Here is a 23,439-nt window from a genome sequence, read left to right on the forward strand (position 1 = left end):
TCCAAATTGTGTTTCGATATGGAATTTTGCCTTAAAATCAGGGAAAGTTTGCGATGAAGATAACTTGGAGATCTATTACAACCCTTCATCCTTGTGACCAAATAGCTTTTTTTAACCTAATTTTAGATCCCTTTTTGCTCTCCAAGGCCTCTCAGCCAGCCAAATGGTGAGGACCACTGAAACATCATTGAAAATATACAATAGAGACAATTCCATTACTCTCAGAAAAAGTGCTATATATATTTAGAAGTGATAGGCTCTTTGGGATGGGAAGAAGATACCCCTCAGAGGCTGATTTAAGTAACAGTGCCTCCTCCCCAAAGTGCTTTCTAAGGAGAGAGAATCTGGTGAAGAACAGGGCTTTTGTTTTGCTCAGTGGGGGATGCATGCTTGGGAAGGAGCTAGACCAAAGATGGCCCCAGCATGCTAATAGGAGGAATTTTTCTTCTCTTCTTCCCCCACAAAATATTCATCCTCACTTCAAAATAAATGTTGGACATTTTTAAAATATATTGATTGGAAGGGGTACCAAATTATTAGTTCATCAGTCTTTATAAAGCACCTACACATATCCATCCGGGGACCTCAGTCCCCAAGGATTAGGATCCTATCTTACTGCTCCCAAAACACCAAGGGTTTTTTTATGACCCCTGTCCCTGTAGTTGGGTCTCCATTGCTTGCAGCTGAGTTTTTTTTGTCACCTGCCCATCTGGGACTCTCCTTTCTCCTTGAGTGATAGGTGTCAATCAAACACATTTTCAGAGTGCAGGTATATTGAGAAAAAGTGAGGAGATACTGCAATGATCAAACACTTAGGGACCTGGGGCCATTACTGTAAACTAGCATTTTTTAGATGCCCACCTGAAGCTCTTTGACTGACAAAAGCAAAGCTCATGGGAAACTGGAGGGAAATATTTGTTTACTATCACATCAGGAATTCTCCCAACATAAAAGCCCTCCACAGAATTTTGCTGTGCTTCAGAATTGGATCATAACTTTGAGTCATAAATAGAATATCTAGAGATGTCAATTTGAGCTACCATCTATCTAAGCCTCTATAATCCACCTCTACAACTTCCATTACCACTTTTGAACAACTTTATGGAAGGAATATGTTCTTTACTCAAATGAAGAAGAAAATTAATGTTCACAGTTCAGCAAGTGGAGATGATATATTTTTCCAGAAGCAGCAGCCAATGTTGAATATTCTCAAAATTGTTTACATTGGGAGGATAATTAAACCACAGTAGAAACAAGTCATAAAACCGGAAGCAATATTTCTATTTTGTATGCAAGTAGAAGGCAATTATTCACCCTAGAAAAGGACTGGGCACAGAATTCCCTTAAAAGACAAGATCTCCTAGGTTTCGAATAAAGGAAAAAATTTTATGCAGACATTTTTGAAGAACAGTGAATATTTATCTTCACCTCTTTCCCACATCTCTTGCATTACTCAAGGGAATATTCAAGTGATGTTAACAACGGAAAATGTCTTCCTGTTTTACTTTGTTATTCTGTGGCCACAGGTGTGTCCTAAAAATACCTCGAAATCCTGATATCTTATCCAAAGGTGCCCTGACGAGCAATGGGTGAGATCATTTGGGGCAGGGATAACCCATAAAGACTGACCATCTCTCACCACACGGGAGACTGCCTACTCCAACTCTTGGAAAACTGTCTCTGTTTTGTGTTCTCCCCCACACACACTCTCGCACACTCACATTCATACACACTACAGAGGAGAAAATCCCGGGTGTGACCTACCTGTGGAGTGAGTTTCCCAACCCTCTGGGTTATTGGCTCATTCATCACAACTTCCACTTTGCAAGCATCTTTCTCTTTGGGGATGGCAAACTTCAGGTCATCTCCCGACAGGAAGGCAGAGCTGCCCTTCATCACCCTGACCCCACGGTTCACGCTGATGAAGGTGGGGCTGGCCCAGCCCAGGAGCAGCAGCAGCAGGGCGGTCAGCCCACCCCAGCTCACGGAGCTCATGCCGACAGGGCCAGCTCGCTTCCGTCCACCGGTGAAATCCCTTCAACAGGAGGGCTTCTGTGCTTCTTCCGGGGATGTCAGCTCATAGTCCAAGGGGCAGGGCAAGGGGTCCCGACAATGTGCCCCAAGTTCTTAACATGCTTCTTTCATTGCAAACTCAGACAAGGAGGCCTTTCAGGCAATCCCAACGCTTTTAATAAAACTCGCTGATCACTCCTGACAACGCTGGCAAGATTAATATGCTTTTCTAATCCTGCAAATGGGAATAGGGGTTGGAGGAAAGTAAGAGAGACCAAAAGGTTTGTATGGCTATTCAACAGGTCCCTACCAACAAAGCAATCTTTCAACCAGCCTATCTTTTTAGTTAAATTAAAAACAAATAAACTGGCTTGACCTCCGGGTCCATCTGAAAGGCAATGCAGTCATTTCATTACACTGCTTGTAACTCCTGCTTCCGGACTCAACCTGCCCCCGTTGAGATGTCAGCTGTGTGGTCCAACAGGAGCCAGCCAGCCAGCTGCCCAAGTGCAGCGTGTGGTCCCCTGGGTTCAGAAAGAGTTGTTGAACTCTTTGCTTCTGCTTCCTCGTTTAACAAATTATAAATTAACGTGTGGCAGAGAGCTGATAGCATTATTTGTACACTGTTTGAAAACATGATTAAATTTCAAAAATAAACTATATCCTTAAATTTGAGGTATGATTAGGTGAACTGAGGGTAGTTTATTATGCCCATAGACAAGCTTTACATTTAAATGATCGCAATGAATTTCTGTGCATAATCAATGGATACTAAAATAAATTTTGACAAAAAGAAAATGCCTCTATTACTTACATCTAATACATTAAAGGAAGGCTCATTCTCTTGTCACTGTTTGAACCCTTTCACTTTTGAGGTACTGCATGGCCTGTGTCACCTGACACCTGAGGGGTGTGCGCTTTAAAGCAGCCTGGTTTTGATGATGTCAATCCCCAAATAAAACAGTTCACACACTCCCATGACCACATTGCCCACACGCAGGCTGAATGAATTACATTGGCTTATTCGGGCAAGAATGTAAATTTGGGTGTTGAACTTTCACGACAAAATCAAATCTTGTTTTCATTCACACTTGGCATCTCAGAGAGAAGAGAGGCAGCAGGGTAAGTAGGTGTCTCCCAAAACTGAGAGATAAGTGTGAAATTTGCATAATGAGACTTAAACAAATTAAGTCAACATGTAAAGGATTCAAGGACTCTATACGCTTGTGCATTCCTCTTATCTCATTCTTCTCTCACTTCTTTACTGCTTCTTCATAGACTCCCCAACTTTTTAATATTAAGGAACCTATAGCCCAGTCCTTGGACCTGTTTTTTGTCTTTCCTCACTCCTTAGGAATCTCATTCCTTGGCTTTAAGTACCACTTATATGCTAATAAACCCCAAATTTATCTCTCTAACCTCCTCTCTGAAATCTAGATTTGTACATGAAACTGCTTATTTGACATTTTTCTGTGGGTGTGCAACAGGCAACTCATATTTTATGTAGCCAAATTTGTGCTCTGGGTCTCTCCTCCCTCAGTCTTCCCTTTCTCAGTTAATGGCAACTTCATCTTTTCAATTGTTCTCCTCTTTATCTCACAGTTTAATCCAAATAGACCAAAAATAAATCCTGTTTGTTCAGTGATGGACAAACCTTAGGGTAACCTCCAATAATTCCAGCCTCCTAGTATCCAGAATCTCTCTCCCCTTGAGTGGCAGCAGAACAAATGACCTTTCCAACCAACAGAATAAGGCAAAGGTGATGGGGTGTCATTCCCATGGTTACATTATATCACATATGACTCTCCTGGCAGACAGCAGCTAGGAGCTCTCCTACTGAACTTGAAGAAGCAAGCCCCCGTACGTTCTATTGTCACAAGGAAATGAATTCTGCCAACAACCCGAATGAGCTTGGGAGAAGATCCTTCCTAAATCAAGTCTCCAGATAAGAATGAAGCCCAGTCAACAACGTGATTGCAGCCTGATGTTGACCTGAAGTAGATACCCAGGTAAGCTATGACTGGACTCCTAACCAGTGAAAACACTGAGATAATAAACTTGCGTTATCTTAACCCTTTGCACTCGCTTGCTTTTTCTCGATTCCTTTATTCTACTCGGGATTTAATTTTTTAAATACCCCAGATTTTACAAAGCGCGGCAGTAGAATAAAAAACTGGAGTTTCTTTTCATACAAACTTATTTATTTGGATTTTTTTATATTTCAAATTATTGATACATTCAAAGAGTAACTTTAATCTCGACATCCGAGTGCAAAAGGTTAAGCCACTGCATTTGTAGTCATGAGATTGTTTACACAGAAATGTAAATTGAACACACTCTTTCTTTAAAACATACCCATCAAAACTACTCCTGACTACTTCTGTTATCACCCTGGTCCAAACCACCACCAACCAACTCTGATGACTGTCGTAGCATCATACTTGATCTCCCTGCTTGTCCTCTTGCCTCCCCTAAAGACATTTCTCAGCTTGGTAGCTGAGGTTCCCATTCAATGTTAATTATATAATCACTTCTCTTCCCTAACCTCCAATGGCTTCTCATCTTATAGTAAAAGCTGAAGCTTTTATAGTGAGCCTTAACGCACCATGTATTCTTTCTCCCCACTTACCTCTCTTATCTCCTGTGTGTCTTCCCTCTGCTCACTCTTCTCCAGCCACACCAGCATCTTTTCTTTTCCTCAAACAAATCAAGATCAACTTTCCTCTTCCCACCTCCCTCCCAAACCTTCTGACTTGCTGTTTCTGGTGGCATAAACATTCTTCCCCCAGATATATTCCTTTGCACCTCACCACTTTCAAGTTTTCCATCAAATGTCACCTTTGCAGGTAGCCACGCCTAACCAGCCCATGAAAATTATGGCATTTTCATCCCCAGCATTCTTTTCTGCTTTGTTTTAAACCTCAGGCCTTAGAACCATCTAACATAATACAATTGCTTATTTATATTGTTCATGGCCATCTACTTCATGAAGGTGAGGATTTCTACCTTTGTATTCAGGGATTTATCTTTAGGATTCTCTAAATCAATCCCCTTACCCAGTTTGAGGATGCTGCCTTGTGCAAAAACGGGGTACACCATCAGCAGGCAGAGCTGTGAGCTAAAAGGAACCTGGGTTTCTGGGATATTTGCAAAGCAGAGTCACCATCCCAGCCCATTCTTCCAGAATTTACATCACAGAGTGTACGGTAAACTTGCTCCATATTTAACCCACTGTTATTTTAGGTTTACTTTGTTATTCATCACTGAACTCTAACTATGCTTTTAATAATCATCTTACTCTTCAAGTTTTCCTATTAATTTAGTCACTATTCAGCTAACTACTGTAATTTTGTATCTAATAGCATATGGGGCAATAGCTCATTCTCTATTTCATAGTAAGTCCTTAATTAGGAAACAAGGGCAAATACCACGATTTTAATGTCCATCTACTGGCAAGAGACAAGAGAGAAAGAGAAGAAAATCTATTTCTGCAATAGAAACAAATCCTGTCCTTGCTTTCTTGTGCGGTCAGCTGCTCCTCATGTCATGGCTACAAATTGGTTTTGCTCTTTCAGGCCATTTTCCCACCCTTGCCTTTCTTCATGGGGAAATTATATATTCTAAATATACCTGTTCAAGCCAATACAAGTGTGTGAAAACATGTCCTAAAAAGTAGAAAACCACCCTGCATCGAGTTAGTTCTTATAAAAATTCAAAATGGTTTATTTAATCAAACTTTTTTTTTCTTGGTAAATTTCTTGAATGGAAGACAATAATTTAGTGACATTTCATCTGGTGGAAGGAAAATGTGAACTAGTATTTATTCCATAAAGACACATTTAGCTTAACCATGGGAGCATGCATTCTCTATGTTGACATGATCATGATACCCTGTCACTTACCCGAGATAATCTATGCACAAGAAAAAAATGGATCACATCTGTATTTCCAGGCTGTCTCTGCAATGGAAATGCTTAATGGTCAGTGTTAATGATGGGCCCTGATGAGATTCATATTTACTACTGTTCCTCTTTGCAATTTGCAATGGTAGCTACACAACACAGGGAAGCACCTTCCTCCTCCTATGCCCAGCACAGACATTACAGTCGTAGCTCTTTGTTTACTTGCTTTGCTGTTTACAGGATGGACACTTCAGTAGCCAGATACTCTTCTCCTTAGAACTCCAGGTAGTTATTACCAATCAATTGAAGATGCCCATGAAATTACCTCAGGGGAATTACTTCCTGACTCACAGACTTCGATCTTATAAGTACCCTAAAGTCTTTAAGAAAGAAAATAAACAGCCCTGGCTGGTTTCTCAATGGTTAGAGCATCAGCCCTTGGACTAAAGGGTTGAGGGTTCGATTGCAGGCTCAATCCCGACCCGGGGCATGTGCGGGACGCAACCAATCAACGTGTCTCTCTTACATTGATGTTTTCCTCTCTCTGTGTCTCTCCCCCTCACTTCCACTCTCTCTAAAAATCAATGAGAAAAAAAATATCCTCGGGTGAGGATTAACCAAAAAAAAGAAAGAAAATAAACAGAGAAGTGTTATTTTAAATGAAAAATACCCAATTCAAGATTCAACCCATTTCCATCTATCCAATCATAGAGAGATTTTTATATCCTTGACTAGAATGGTGAGGAAAGAGAAGATTTTCTGATTCCTACTCCACATTAAAATCTTTTAAATGCCAGTCATTATGGACTTAGAAGCCATCTTGGAATTTTTATGATAGATTTTTTAAATCATCATAATTTTCACTCAAACTAATTTTCAAAGTAATTCATTTAACTCAAATGTAAAAGTCTCAATCATAAACTAGTAACTGGATAAAATTATCTGTAGGACAATTGAGTTGAATCCAAATCATAAGTGACTTAAATTAACTCACCTGGGATCAAGAATCTAGACATCAGGAGAACAGCATCCACAGGAAACAACTAGCACTTCGAGAAAGTGGTTCTCTTTTTTGTGTTTGAGTTGAGGACATTAAGATTTAGATTTTACCAAGGACTTCCGATCCACTGTTTCCTCTGACCTTGCTACACCCTGACAGAAGAAGTCTAATTGCTCCTTGTTTCCGGCAACAGAGAGTAGTTAAATTCTAAGACTTGCCCAAGGTCATAGCCAGAAGTGGTAGAGCCTGTGAGAAAGAAACAGGGCTCTGCATCCTGAGGATTTCCTCCTCTATCCTGACATCCAAGAGAGTGGTTGAAACATACTACACACACACACACACACACACACACACACACACACACACACACACACACAAAGTGCTGGGAAGACACAGACAAAAAGCAGGTTGTTCTCTGTCAAGAACCTCACAACTCCTTATGAAGCTTTAGTTGTTCAAGGACCCCACAGGGTAGAAAATCATAGGCAATCTTGCCCAGCACAGGATTTCCAGGGTGAATGCTCTCAGATAGGGAGAACAGAATCATGAAGAAGAAATAGCTTGTGACGTTTAAGATATTTTTCTTTACCAAATAATATTTAGTATCCTCCTTTTCCCATTTTTTTTGGTTACTAGTATTTTTTACTTACTATATACAGTCACTGGGCTATATTCTTTATATGCATGTTTTGTGTTTTTTTTGTTTTGTTTTTAAATATATATTTTATTGATTTTTTACAGAGAGGAAAGGAGAGGGATAGAGAGTTAGAAACATCGATGAGAGAGAAACATCGATCAGCTGCCTCCTGCACCCCCCGCACTGGGGATGTGCCCGCAACCAAGGTACATGCCCTTGACCGGAATCGAACCTGGGACCTTTCAGTCTGCAGGCCGACGCTCTATCCACTGAGCCAAACCGGTTTTGGCTATATGCATGTTTTCATTTATTTCTCACAACAAACCTACAAAGTAATTTCTATTATTCTGATTTTATACATAAACAATGACTTAAATAAGTGACATATTAATCACATAAAAACTAACATTTATTAAATGCTTACTATGGGCTAGGCATTGTTCAGAGTACTTTACATATATTATCTTAATTCCTACAATGGCTTTAGGAGGTGGATTGCAATTTTAAAGACTTGAAAAAATGAGGTGCAAAGAAGTTAAGTAACATGGCACCATTTTGCCCAATCTCAGGACCAGTGCATTTAACCACTCTATTCTGGAGCTTCTCATTACAACAAAATTGTATGCCCTTTGCAATTGCTTCACTAGCCCTGGGGTCATTTTCTTACAGTATGTAAATCCTTAACAACTTCCTTTATTGGTCCAGGTAACAACTGATGACTGTTAAAGTTTCACTGGAGGCAATGTTCTCTCAAGGAAGTAGCTGTTACTCTGATAGCGTATAATTATAAGGCAGATACTCAGTCTACCAGCATCTTAGTGTCCCAATTCCTCACACCACAAGCACAGTTTAAAGTCCTCAAGGCAAACAGACTTAAAAATTCCAGTCTTCTGGGAGGAACCAAGATGGCCGCAAAGGTAAACAACTAAACTGCCGCCTCACACAACAATTTCAAAACAACAACTAAAAGACAAAACGTCTACCACCCAGAACCACGGGAAAGCTGGCTGAGTGGTAGATTTACAACTAAGAAGGAAAAATAAAGGAGCACAAACGCAGAAAAGCTGAGGTACGGAGGCGCGCGAATCGGGCTGGTGGCGGGCGACTGGGTGCGCGGCTTTTTTTCAACCCAAAGGGAGATAAACTCCCAATCACTCTGAAATCCAGTATCTGGGACACGCGGGGGACCCAGACACCTACGGGGAGAAGCTGGACTCTCAGCCATCGGGTCAGAAAGTGAGAGTGACTTTTTTGCAGAGGTGCACCCAGCAATCATTGTTTACTGTGCTGGAGTGCGGGACGCAGGGACTTGGAAACGCGGAGAGGCAGAGACGGCTGACGGCCGCCATCGCCGTTTGCCACGCCCTAGCCTAGTGATGCCCTGAGACCCCGCCCCGCCCTGAGACCCCGCTCTGCCCTGAGACCCCGCCCCGCACATTCTACAAACCCGCCCAGGCTCCACACAGCAGCTTTTGCATATAAATGGTCTGTTCTATGGAAGCTTAACCAAATAAACTGCAACTCCAGTCAGACTGCTCCAAAACCGCCAAAGCCCAACCAAAGAGGAGAAAACTGTAGTTCTTGCTATAGCTCCTGCTGGATGGCCTCAGACAGTAGCTGAACTGCACCCCAGTGGAGATCCAGAAACTAGTGCATCTAGTGGTCGGTGTGAGACGACACCAGATTTCAACCACTTTCATAAGGGACACATTCAAGAGGCAGACTCAGTGAGCACCAAAGCCCTACTGGAACAAGTCCTGCCCCATAAACGTGTCTCCAGCACAGCAACTCTTCTGTTATACACACAGCGGGTCCTCACAGCCAATTGGCCTGGAGGTCAATTCCTCCCAGTGACACCAACAACAATCAAGACTTAACTACAACAAGGCTGTACACACAGTCCACAAAGGGGTGCACCAAGAGTGTCCACCTCAGGTAACTGGGAGGCTGACCCGTTGAGCCAATAGGACACCTAGTACACAAAGCTACCCTACCAACTCAGGGAAGCAGCGAAAATGAGGAGGCAAGGAAACAGATCACAAATGAAAGAAATGGAGGAAAACAAACGAATGGACATAGAGTTCAAAACCACGGTTATAAGATTTTTCAAGAATTTCATGGAAAAGGCCGATAAATTTAATGAGACCCCCGAGGATATAAAAAAGGACCAACTAGAAATTAAACATACACTGACTGAAATAAAAAATATTGTACAGAGACACAACTGCAGACTAGAGGAAAGCAAGAATCAACTCAAAGATTTGGAATACAAAGAGGCAAAGGACACTCCTCCAGAGAAGCAAGAAGAGAAGAGAATTCAGAAAGTTGAAGATAGTGTAAGAAGCCTCTGGGACAACTTCAAGCGTACCAACATCAGAATTATGGGGGTGCCAGAAGAAGAGAGAGAGCAAGACCCTGAAAACCTATTTGAAGAAATAATGACCGAAAACTTCCCCCACCTGGTGAAAGAAATAGACTTACAAGTCCAGGAAGCGCACAGAACCCCAAATAAAAGGAATCCAAAGAGGACCACACCAAGACACATCATCATTAAAATGCCAAGGGCAAAAGACAAAGAGAGAATCTTACAAGCAGCAAGAGAAAAACAGTTAGTTACCTACAAGGGAGCACCCATACGATTATCAGCTGATTTCTCAACAGAAACTATGCAGGCCAGACTGGAGTGGCAAGAAATATTCAAAGTGATAAAAAGCAAGAACCTACAACCAAGACTACTCTATCCAGCAAAGTTATCATTCAGAATTGAAGGGCAGATAAAGAGCTTCACAGATAAGAAAAAGCTAAAGGAGTTCATCACCACCAAACCAGTATTATATGAAATGCTGAAAGGTATTATTTAAAAAGAGGAAAAAGAAAAAAAAGTAAAGATAAAAATTATGAACAACAAATACATATCTATCAACAAGTAAATCTAAAAGTCAAGTGAATTAAAAATCTGAGGAACAGAATAAACTGGTGAACATAATAGAATCAGGGGCATAGAATCGGAGTGAATTGATAATTCTCAGGAGGAAAGGGGTGTCTGTGTGGGGGGTACAGGAAGAGATTGGACAAAAATCATACACCTATGGATAAGGACAGCGGGGGGGGAGGTAAGGGCAGAAGGGAGGGTGGGAACTGGGTAGAGGGGAGATATGGGGGGGGGGGGAAAGGAGAAACAATTATAATAATCTGAACAATAAAGATTTATTAAATTAAAAATTAAAAATTCCAGTCTTCTGTTTATAACATTCTGTAACCTCCACTTTGCAATTTTTTTCTAAAATGTAACCTAAATCACAGAATGTATGGTTTAGGAGAAACTTTATAATTCAACTACCTTTCATTTTATTTATCAATTTATTTGCATTTTCTAAAAATAACTTCCACTTATGTGTATAAAAGAAATGAATACTCATTAACTAAAGAATAAAAATATAGAAACATAAAGCACTTTCCAAACACTCAAAGTGAACACTCTTAGGTTTTCTTATGTATGTGCATATATGTATATATGGATTTTGAACTTAATTAGAACCATATTTTAAAAAGTTGCTTAGCATTCTTTTATCTATATATATATATAAAAGCCTAAGCAACTGTTCAACCATTCGACCGGTTGGTATGACACACACTGACCACCAGGGGGCAGACGCTCAACACAGGCATGGAAACATGGAACAGACTGATGAATCTCATAGGGAAGGGGGTGGGGGGAGGGCAGGAAGAGATTAACCAAAGATCTTATATGCATACTAGAGGCCTGGTGCACAGATTCATGCACCGGTGGGGTCCCTTGGCACGGTGGGGTCCCTTGGCCTGGCCTGCAGGGATCAGGCCGAAACCAGCAGTCTCATATCCCCCGAGGGGTCCTGGATTGCGAGAGGGTGCAGGCTAGGCCTAAGAGCCTCTAGTGTTTAAATAATTTTCTAGGTCTAAGCAGAAGCCCAGCATGGCATGTCAGCAAACCAAAACTTAGATAACTTTCCTGTCCCTTTAAATGCTCCTCCTGAAGCCAAACATATTTAGTTAGCCAATCCCCAAATGCCAAGCCAATTCTGGGCCTTCCAACCCCATTTATTTGTATTTGTTTTTTCTTTGTTCTTTTTTTTTTTTTTTTTTATCCTATAAAAAAGGTTCTTTCCTTCTACCCTATTTTGCAGTTCTCCAAAAGTAGACTGTCCATTTCATGACATTTTGTGGGTTTTTTTAAAAATATTTTTTTTTATTGATTTCAGAGAGGAAGGGAAAGGGAGGGAGAGAGAAAAAAACATCAATGATGAGAGAGAATCATTGATCGGCTGCCTCCTGCACGTCCATACTGGGGATCGACCCTGCAACCCGGGCATGGACCCTGACTGGGAATCGAACCCTGACCTCCTAGTTCATAAGTTGATGTTCCACTACTGAGCCATGCCACTGGGCTGAAGTGTTAAATAAAGTCTGTTTGTGTCACCTAAATTGTCTTCTTTAATCATTTCTAACACCAAGATTATGTAACTATCTGGAAACCAAGCCTGGATTGGAAATTTAGTTCTGACATCCAGACGGTGCAACCTCTACTATCCCATGCAGTTCACTTAAATCACAGATGCTCAGTCCAGAAATACTGCTTCCAGGGCTTCCTTCCCAGGTCTCGGGAAGAGCTGATAGGAGAACCGAACTGTGGAGAGAAAGCCCTCCTCCCGGCTATGCCATGGAAACCCGGGTTGCAAAGGTGGACTTCTGATACCGCACAAGCTCATTAGAAGGTTTCCTTTATTAGATTTTTTCAACAGTTGAACATCTACCTTGCTGATACAGGCCAACTATTACAAATTGTGTGTTTTAAAATGGACATTTTGTAGATGTTCTAAGTTTTCTACAAAAAAAAAAGTCTTCTATATCCAAATACATTTGAAGCACAGAATGCTAAAATTTCCTTTTAAAGATTCACAAGGAATATGAGAATATTAAAGGCTCTAAGAAAAAAAACTTAAGCTCAAAGTTTGCAAACTTATAGAAAACCTCCTATAATAATAAAAGCATAATATGCTAATTAGACTGGACATCCTTCCAGACAACCTTCCGGACAAAGCCGGAGCTGCAAGGGAAGCCCGGGTGCTGGGTGCCTGCTGGCGGCCGGAGGGAAGCCTGAGTCCCGGGTGCCAGAGGGAAGCCAGTGTTGGCAGCCGGGGGAAGGAGGGCCTACGCTTGCACAAATTTTGTGCATCGGGCCTCGAGTTTTTCCATAAAAAAAAAATTTTTGTTCTTTGAGAAATCATTCAAGAGACACAAGGTTAGAGAATTAAAATTATGAAAATATAGGATGGCCACATGGTGTCTACACAATTTCTGGTCATACCTGATAAAAGATATACTTAATGATTTTACATCAGAAAACTAAATTCCAGTCCATTCTTTGAAAACCAGACATCTGGCCTTTCTCTACTGAGACCTTCTACTAAAACTATCTTCAAAGGTAGAAAAAACGGATTGCAGGGGGAAAAGGCTTAGTGCCCTCAACTTACAGTTCTGTTTTTAATGACTAGTAGAGTTCCTTAAACCATCAAAGGCATTTCCTTGAAGATTAGGAAGTGGCCATAACTTACATTCATTTTGCTTTAGGCCAGAGAGTTGAATTATACAAATTTTCAGAACATCTTGCTTTAATTGACTAACTTCAACAGAATGAAAAGCATACATTCATAGTTGACTACACCTGCTCTTCACCTGGGACTAACCACGTGTCTGTACCCAAACTCATACCTAGAAACTTCCCAACCACAGTCACCCTGATTAAAATTGGGTTTCCTTTCCTTGACTGAATTTTGCATCTTCTAATTCACAATGAAATACCAAATTGTCCTAAAGTGAAATTCTGTTTAAATTCATGTTAAATCAGGTTCAGGGGTTCATCCTCTGAGAACAATTCCATTTTTAGAAGACAGCCTGGTTCTCTGTTTGCATATGACAAATTCATTTTTTCACTCAGTGTACAAACAATTGTTGAGTACCCACTTTGTGATAAGGGCTATACTCTTGCTAGGATTACAAAGACAAAAATAATTCTTGCTCTTAGAGAGTTTATAGTGGGATACAGAAAGACAGACATATAAACTAACAATTCAAAAAGGGTTTAAGTGCTATAATGGTGGAATGTATTGTGTGCTACAGGAATAAGTAGAGGGCAGCCATTTGACTCAGACTGGACCTGGGGAAGGCCTCCTAGAAGGGGAGAGAGTTAACATTAAAGAATAAATAGGATTTAGAAAGGTTAAAGGGAGCATGTTTGAAGATGGAAAGAATATAGCATAGTCAAAGAATCAACGCAAAGATGTTATATCAGAGGCAGAGTTTTGTGTGAAAGAGTAGAGGCACTGGATGCATAAAAATTAACTAAAATATAACCCCTATCTTTGAAAGATTGAGGTCTTGTGGGAGATTTATAATCAAGTACTTTACAATACAAAATGGTATTGTTGCAATAACATATGAGCAAAATGCTTTAATGAATTCATCAAACTCAGCAGTACATACTTAAAGAACGTCCGTTAACCTGGTCATGAACCTCAATCTTGTCCATCGGAACCCAACTCACTATCTCCAACCTTCTGCTTGGGATAAACAGTTTAGCTTTTTCTACTCAATAACAATGAATAAAGATCAATCTTTTGAAGGAAAAACAAGTCAATTCCTTTTGTAAAGGAAAAGAAAAAGCCAGATAATAGACCCTTTAGCTCACACATCTCTTTGTAGACAGACCCCAATTAAGCCTTTAAACTAACGACAGCACTTTGACTAAACTGTTCACTTTTGAACACTTTAGTGTTTAGAAAGAACCTCAACATTCAGCATACATATGTTACTTAAACATTTTCAGCCTTGCTTTCATCCTCTGTACAGTGGGGATTCATAACAATGATTTCAGAACGTTATTGTAAAGATAGCTTTTATTGTTGTTTTTTAATTAACAGAAAAAAAATCAACTTCCCTTATATCATGGGCATATCAGCTCCTTAGCATGTCATTGTCTTAAAGCCTTAAGCCTTCATCTTAAAAAGTCTGAATAGTCTAGGTCTTAAAGGTCTGAAGTCTTAAGTCTTGGGTTTTAAAGTCCCAATCTCAGAATTATCTGGCCACAAAGCTAACAATTCAGTCATGATGCCCGTGACTGCGAGCCTGCTGTGCAGCACTGTGTGATCTCTGACCATTTCCCGATTAGCTCACAGGGTCATCACCATTTGCCATGCTTAATGTAGGCAAACGCTACCGTGGGGGAAGAGACATGTGGGAGTCCTCCTGTGATGTCCATGCACAAGGGACCTAGCACCCAAGCAAGTTGCAAAGCCATAGAACAGGAAATGTATCTTTATGGGGGAGTAAACGAAGGCCAATAGTTCCCAATAAAGCAATTCAGCAACCATGAGCGAGGCCACCTAGCATCTGTGTTGCTAAATGATACACAGGCCACACAGCTCCCTCCTAACTGGAAAAGTCAAAACAGCACCACCCAGGCTTTATGGCCAAATGAGAAAGAAAAAATCAGTTCCATCTGGGATTTTTCTGAAAGTGAAAAAGCTAGTCCTTTCTGAGGAATTTTCCCTACCACTCCATCCTGAAGCCAAACTCCAAATCCACAGTGTATTATAACTGATTTTTTTAACATGGGTTTGTGTGTCTCTGAGTTTTGTTCTATTTCCTTTGGCTATAGTACCATAAGTCCTCACTTAATGTTGTTAATAGGTTCTGTGACCTTAAGTGAAATGAGAGGTATAACAAAAGCAATTTTACTGTAGACATATTGATAGAAACAAGAGTTAAGTTCATGCAGCATCTCATCAACATTGAACAAGACAAAATTATTTGAAGACATGCTGTAATGTCTTAAGAATTTGGAAGATTAGCTAACTAACACCAGGCAGAGACCTTGGTCATGTATTAAAAGGTTGTAGGTTCAATTCCCAGTCAGGGCACATGCCTGGGTTGCAGCCAATCAGTGTTTCTCTCTCATATCAAGGTTTCTCTCTTTCTAGCCCTCTCCCTTCCTCTCTCTCTAAAATCAATAAAATTATATATTTTTAAAAAGAATACCAACACACATTGACATCTTTGAGCTCTTCCTATTTAAACTTAGACATTCTGTGAATCCGGATAATAGAAATGTTGTGTCTAGTTTGGCTCAGTGGACAGAGTGTCCGCCAGCAGACTGAAGGGTCCCAGGTTCGGTTCTGGTCAAGGGCACATACCTCAGTTGCAGCCTCGTGGCCCTGGTTGGGGGCAGGCGGGAGGCAATCAATCAGTGTGTCTCTCTCACAAGGATGTTTCTCTCTGTCTCTTTCTCTCCCTTCCACTCTCTTTAAAAATCAATGGAAAAAATATCCTTGGGTGAAGATTAAAAATAATAATAATAAAATAAAATAAAAACATAGCCCTGACTGGTATGGCTCAGTGGATAGAGCGTCGGCCTGCGGACTGAAAGGTCCCAGGTTCAATTCCGGTCAAGGGCATGTACCTTGGTTGCAGGCACATCCCCAGTAGGGGGTGTGCAGGAGGCAGCTGGTAGATTCTCTCATCCATGTTTCTAACTCTCTATCCCTCTCCCTTCCTCTCTATAAAAAAATCAATAAAATATTAAAAATATATTTTAAAAAACATTTAAAAAGTCTTTAAAAAATGTATCTAGTTTCTTCTTTAAAGAAGACTAAAAAGAGCCCTGGCTGGAGAGGCTCAGTTGGTTGGGCATCATCCTGTGTACCAAAAAGTTGCTGGGTTCATTTCTAGCCAGGGCACATGCCTAGGTTGCAGGCTCAATGTGGTAGGGGGCATGCAAGAGGCAGCCAATCAATGTTTCTCTCTCTATCCCTCTCCCTCCCTCTCCCTATCCCTTTCTCTCTAAAAATTAATAACAAAAAAAATGTTAAAAAGAATAAAAAGATATTAGAGACACCATTTCTCTTAAAATAAATATTTGAGTTGTGCCCATTTTGGCCCCCTTTGGTAAAACAACTTTCCAAATTAAAAAAAAAAATTATATATATATATATATATATATATATATATATATATATATATATATATATATAAATTTTATATATATATATATAAATTTTATATATATATATATAAATTTTATATATATGACAAGCTCATCTAATTTTATATATATATAAATTATATATATATATGACAAGCTTATCTAATTCACAGACAGTGCAAATCCAGGAAGGTTAACAGTACCAATGAGGACATAGTCAAGATCCACAGCCTCAGTAAGCGGAGGTTGGAATGATGGACTTAAGCCAGTAAGTTGGCTTTCAATGAGCACAAGTGTAAAACTACATTTCCAAAAAATGAACTGCCTATGTATGGGAAAAAGCAAACCTACTTTGATAGCAATTTGTGAATAGCTTGTCTTCAAATATTTGAAGGAGGAGAGACTTCACTTTATGGTTCCCTGGTAAATGGGTAGCATCTCAACTTACTTTTAGAAAAAACGTTTTCAGAGTTGTCCAATAGTGGCCAGGGCTGAGGTATAGACACAGGAATGGGCCCCTGTTTTAGGGAAGGAGTATGGGTTCCAGGGTCCCTTTTATGAGTCTAGTTTTCCTTTGCCTAGTCCCGCAGCCTCTTCTCACACACTTTCCTCTTTGCCACTGGCAAGTGTCACATAGGTCTTCCTTAAGCTCACCACTCCATCACATGGTTTGTTTGTGCTGTCCATCTACCGTGAATGCCCTTTCCCCACTGTCTGGGTAACCTCTACCTATCTTTGAGGTGTCCACCTCCCAGATCAGTGTTACCTGATAGGATAGAATCCTGTAATACCCCTAACCTCACAATGCACACCTACAGACATTTAATCATTTACTTGAAGTCATTTATTTAAAAGTCTGCCTTTTACAGTATCTGTAAGCTCCTTGAAGATAACAACCATGATTGTACTGCTTATTCAAGTACCTACAGTCCTGGTCATTGGGCCTGGCCCAGAGAAGCTCAATATATATCAGCTGACTTACCCCAATGCAAATATTGGACCTATAAGAAAACTGGTGGAAGGAAGAGAAAGAGCCAGAGTGAGCGAGAGGAGAGAAAAAGAGAGAGAAAGCTACATGTTTGAGTGACTATTTCTTTCCATTTGGTGATAGTTCACAGGCAAATCCCAGCGTGTCAAGTTCTCAAACATTCCCTACAAGGTTGGGTTCTTTGCTACAAAGAAGCAAAAACCTGAAAAAAAAAACAATAATTAATCTCCTTATATATTTATCTGCAATGCCTGTAAAAGGCTCCAGTTCTGGAGGATCAGGAAGAAATAAGGACAGAAAGATTTTCACATCACCCTGGCTCTCTCCATGCTAATCACTTGGGCCTGTGAGCTCCAGCATCTGTTTCATTGTCTATTCAATCTGTGAGAAAGAATTAAGTGAGAACTAGACTGCTGATCAGAGTTAAAGGCCAGGGAGTAAGGGTTAAGATCTATCCTGCCCAGTCAATGAGATCTGGGGGGGGGGGGGGGGGGGGGAAGGCTCTATTTCCCATTCTCTTTTCTTTTTACTTATAAATTGAATGGTTTGTCACATGTTTACTTCTTTCCAACCTTCACAGCTGTGTTAACCCTTTCCCAAAGAAGAATTATTTATTGAACACTTACCATATGTCATGCACCATGCATGGCACTTTCCAAATGCCCTGTAGTCCTTACAATACCTGGTAAGTATTGATACCCTTGTTTACGCCCCAGGAAACTGGCTATGTAACTTGCCAAACATCACAGAACCAAAACATATTGCAGCCCAGGATTGGAACCCAGTTGAAATTTATTCCAAGGCCACTCCTTTTTGCTACTATACTACTCTGATTTCATTTTCGTGATCTAGCAATGCTAACTTCTTGGTTTTAAAATGATCACTAGTGCTTATTGGACGAAATAAAATCATCCTACCATCCTATATAATAAAAGCCTAATATGCTAAGTGTCCAGTCATTCAGTTGGCCATTCAACCAATCAATGCATAATATGCTAATGATATGCTAAGGCCTCTCAACTGCTTGCTATGACATGCACTGACCACCAGGGGGCAGATGCTCCAACCAGTAGGTTAGCTTGCTGCTGGGGTCTGGCAGATCAGGACTGAGCAAGATGGGCCAGACACGCCCTGGGGTCCTCCCACAGTCCCTCCCCGCCTGGCCAACCTCTCACATCCCTCCCTGGCCCCAACCCCCGATCGTGCACCCATGGGGTCCCTCGGCCTGGCCTGTGCCCTCTTGCAATCCGGGCTGATCCCCTCTCCCCCCCTGAGTGCACGATTTTCGTGCACCAAGCCTCTTGTGTTCTAATAAAGGGAAAGATTTACATAAAACAAAAATTATCACTGTGGTGTTGATGCTATGTTGTCTCTCCAAAGAGGAGAATCCCTTTTACAGGAGAAGCAAATCTGAGCCATGCAAGCGATTTGATAGGAAACAGCCAACAACTTTCAAACATGTGGATGAGTTTTCATGTGGGAATTTCGACCCTTTATGACATTCTCCTAACTTCACAATGGTTTTGGCTTATAATTTACAGGAGAAAGAATTTTTATGCTAACAAGAAATGTAGACCATGGGGTGAAAATACCATGGCATTGCGTGTGACCCCATGAGACTAAGTCCTGGCTCATTTATTTTAAGAGAAGAATGCAGAGAGCCCCTGTGAGTGCTGAGCAGTTGATGACACATGACAGAATGCAGAGATGGGATCCCTATGGAAGAACTTGGGGCTTAGTGAGTCCTGGAGTGTTTATCTGCCCCTGTCTCTAAGGAAGCCAGATATCTCAAGGATAAGGTTGAGAGTGAAGAGTGATGGGCAGTCTTTGCATGATGCACAACAGGAGTATTCTGGTATCATAGAAGCAACCCCATAAATAGAGAGGGATAAGAGAGAAACCAAAGACTACTGTGTCATTTCCTTTAAACTTAACAAAGAGAGGCCAAAACATGTTGTCAAAAATATCCCAACTCTGCAAGATCCCTCTACTCTCTCCTCCCGTGAGTAGTTTCCCACCTAAACATGATACCTTCAGGCAGTTACATTTGTCCGAAAAGCACAGAGATCACAGCTATATTTTCTTATCTTGATGGCCATGTTTCAGAACACTTTGAAATGTTGCCCCAGTCACGCAGTGAGAGAAGCTACAGCACAGACAGAATGTGAGATTTCCTTAGGGGGGTGTTTTTCCCCCCAGCCCTTCAAAGGTCTCTGTTGCAGCTCACCTGATAGCACAAACGCTATTAAATCACTTGAATGAAAGGGTCAGGTTGCAAGCCGTGCAGGTATGGAAGCCAGCAAGCCCTGCTCAGACCACCCAGCTCTCCAAAGGGGTAGCAACACCAGATGCAGACAAGATAAGAGGCTGCCGTCCTATGTAACCTGGCCCAGAGAAACAGCCTTTCTAGAGAGGTGCAGGATCCCATTGTGCCGAAGGGCAGTGTGCTCCGTAAAGGTGGCATTTGTCTAACTCACTGGACCGGGGGTCTTGGTTCTTTGTGAGAGAAAAAAAAAAGTAAAGATCTTATTGAAAGTTTTTGGAAAAAAACAGTAAGTCTATTCTTTGGGTCTGTTCTCAAAGCAAACGCTAAAAAGTTCCCATTCTACTATATACCAACTATACTTTAGTAAAAAATTAAAAAGAAAAAGAAAAGGTTCCCATTCACCAATAACTGAGTTTAGAAGACTGAGCCATATCCGTCAGTGTCAGAATATCAGAGCTGGAAAGACACCAAAACTCAGTTAATTCAACCCTTTAGTTTTATCGGTGGTGGAAGTGACACTTAGAGAGAGTAGGTGGCTCGCCCAAGACTGGTTAGCTAAGATTTGAAACATCATGAGCACAAAAACCCTGCCCATGCTGTTGACATTGGAGGCCTTGGAAACTAGCACTGAGCCTGGCATGTACAGGCACCCCAACTAAGTGGAATGAGGAGAGAGGAAAAGGAAAGAAGTACTGATGGCCACATCCTGTTTTCGCTTTATTCTAAATATCCAATGCCATAAATACGCAGTGCCATCAAATACCATTGGGGGTGGGGGTGGGGGCTGAATTCTTACTGTGGACCAAAAGGGGCCCCACGCCCACCTGACTAGATTAGGGAAGGCCTGCATGGCAGCCCTGCAAACTCAGAAACCTAAAGTAACCACAAAGGAGGGTCTGAAAACTTTTTAGAATAAAAAGCAGTTTACGGTCGGTAGTCATATTCTAGGCTTGGGTCTTCCCTGACAAAGGTCAGTCTTTACCTTAACTGAGCCTATTGTCTTTTTGCATCTAAGATTGTTGGAATGTCAAAGTAATTTTCCTTTTCCCGGACCCCTCAAAGCACTCTGTGGAGACCACAAATCCCCTCATTGTTACTGAGTTCATTGTTGACTGTTAACCATCCTGCACCCACATAAGTAAAAGGAGTATGTGTCTATCATTTTACCTTTTATCCAATCCCAGAGGTTTCCCAGTGTGCTTTCTCCCACCCCCCTAATCTATCACCAACGAATTTCATGTAACCCTCTTTTGATTGTAATGTATAAAACAAGATGCAACACTGCCATTCTTCAGAGCATTATCCCAATCCTTTGAGAGTCTGCTTCCTGGCAGTTATTGACAGTTTGGCTCAAATAAACTCACAAAAATACTCTTGACAGATTTGAATGTTTTTTATGTTAACATTACTTTCATATGTTGTCAAATGAGGACCTTGACATGATGGAGAAATCACTTCCTACTTCTCCCAGCCCCTGTGGGCTGGCCCCATCTAAACTCAGTTTCTAAGAATTGGGCTGCTCCTGAACAGTCCCAAGAAATCTAGCAGAGTTCAGCCAAACAGCCTCGCCTGTCCCGGGAGCAGAGCATCCCCCAGGCTGATAAAGAATTAAGAACAGCCCTGGGCTTAAGGTTTACAAGACAAACATTGCTTAGCCACGTGGAGGCAGGTCAGACCCTACACCCCAAAAGATGGAGGCAGGGGAATCTGGTGTCCAGGTTCCTTTGCCCAACTCCCTTTCTCACACATAGGAATGGAAAGGAGAGCAAGAAAAAAAAAGAGGAGGTTGATAGGAAAGCTGGTTAAAAAGCCCTGGTTTGTCGGCCAAGTATGCAAAACCATGTTGCACACAATTTATGCTCAACATCAGCTCAAACTCAAGTGCATTAATTAGATATGAAGTTTAATATTAACCAAGTACATGAAAAGAATTTAACTGCAAGAACAAGATAGATGCAGTGAGCTCACCTGCAGTAGATTCATCTGGGTCAATTCCGGGCCCCACCCCAGGTCTCAGATTCTTTGGGGGTGTGGCCTACCACCAAGCATCCTGGAGGTTCTCATGCATGCTGAATTTTAAGAGTCCCTGGAGTGAAAGAGCAAAGGTAGTTAACATTTGCCTAGAGTTCCGCTGAAAGCACTTTGATCAAGTGAAAGGCAGGGCACGAAGAAGTAACTTTTCAAGCTGTAACTGGCAAATCAGTTCTCCAGAACATAAACCCGAAGAGCATTTGCATCACTAGGTCTGGTCTGCGGACCAGCCCTGAAGAGGTTAATCTCTCCAGCAAGAGTCTCAGGCCATAAACTCCAACTGGCCTCCGGAAATGCTCCTTTAAGCTTTGTAATTCATGCCATGCAACAAGACGGAGAGCAATAGTAAAAAGTCAGAAAATCTAAATTAAATGCCTTAAAAACTATTTCTGTACATCAGATAAACAAACAAACAAAAACATTTACTGCAGCATTGAAATCTCTAGACCAAATCTGGGTAATAAGCAGGAAGGGCTTAAAAATCAGTCTGAAACTTCAGAACAATATTCCTTTGCCTCTTCAACTATCCTCCCCATAAAAAAGAAATCATGCTTCTAAAAATACATACCCACATGCAATTAAACTAAAGGTATCCAAAAATCATTCCAAATTTCCAAATCTGTGTACCATGAGGATATTTTCTGTTTTGTTAATTTTTGCCTCTTTTCCTTTGCCATTTCTTTTAGCTGAGAAGAAACATTCTGATTTTGTTGAGGTTGGAATCACAAAATTAAGAAATGATGATTTCATTGGCAAGTGCCATTGGAAATGGGTTCAGAAGGGAGTTATAAATTTTTGTTATGTAATAGAGAGAATCCCATTTGGGGCACATGGTTTTTTAACACTGCAAGTTACCACCTTCTGAGTTTACATGCGAATTAAACTTTTGCAAGCAGACTCCATAGACTTCTTGCATCATTACTTGGAGTTAATGCTACCACCACACACCACCTCTGGGGCATTCTGCTAAACAGAACATGCACAGTACAGATGAGAGGAAGTACAGAAAGCAGATACTTACAGGTAGTGCTTTTCCTTTCCAAGCCCCAGAGTTAGAAACCTTTGGCGGAATCAGAGTCACTGACCGGTTAATCTCTGGTTTAAAGAGCTTTGAGAGGAAGGGGGAGGAAAAACAACCCCGGGAAGGAAAGAGAGCTGAAATTCCAGTCTTTCAGGTCAGCTGAGTTTGAGCTTTCTTTGTACTAAATGTCCATTAACCCTCCCAACAAGAAAAGATAGAACTGAAGGTCACATACACACTTCACTCTCTCCACGGGTCTTCTCCAAGGCGGCTGCCGCGGCTCTGAAAACTTCCCGGCTGCCAAGCCCCAGGACTCCCTCTGCGTGGGGCATGATAGAGGATGCCTGCAACTGTTCGCAGGGAGCCCCAACCTCCCTGGCGGAGAGCCACAGCTCCTCAGTCCCTTCTGCTGGTTGGGTCCGCAGGGACAAAACTGAGCTTTTGTTAATGAGGCCGGTGGCTTCTCCTTGTCTCTCCCCAGCTTCTTTTCTCACTATGAGTTGTGTGCTCACTGCTCTGCCACTGGCTGAGCTGAAGCTGCTCTCCCGCCCGCAGCTCTCGGCAC

The 23,439-nt window shown here is 41.3% G+C and overlaps 1 protein-coding gene across 1 annotated transcript in view; it reads right to left on the reverse strand.

The window, feature by feature from the left end:
- LOC307110497 (FRAS1-related extracellular matrix protein 1-like) overlaps positions 1–22,907 on the reverse strand; it is a gene marked incomplete at its 3' end in the record, with an annotated part of 80,614 nt that extends 57,707 nt beyond the window's left edge. The window contains exons 1-3 of the mRNA XM_079789615.1: positions 22,875–22,907; positions 21,791–21,908; positions 1,765–2,248 (exon numbers count right to left, since the gene is read on the reverse strand). Of these exons, the coding sequence (XP_079645741.1) occupies positions 1,765–1,995 (231 nt within the window). The 5' untranslated portion in view covers positions 1,996–2,248; positions 21,791–21,908; positions 22,875–22,907. The remainder of the gene's footprint in view (positions 1–1,764; positions 2,249–21,790; positions 21,909–22,874) is intronic.
- Between the last annotated feature and the right edge of the window lie 532 nt (positions 22,908–23,439).

The sequence above is a fragment of the Cnephaeus nilssonii genome (assembly GCF_951640355.1).
Source record: "Cnephaeus nilssonii genome assembly, chromosome: 14".
NCBI lineage: Eukaryota > Metazoa > Chordata > Mammalia > Chiroptera > Vespertilionidae > Cnephaeus > Cnephaeus nilssonii.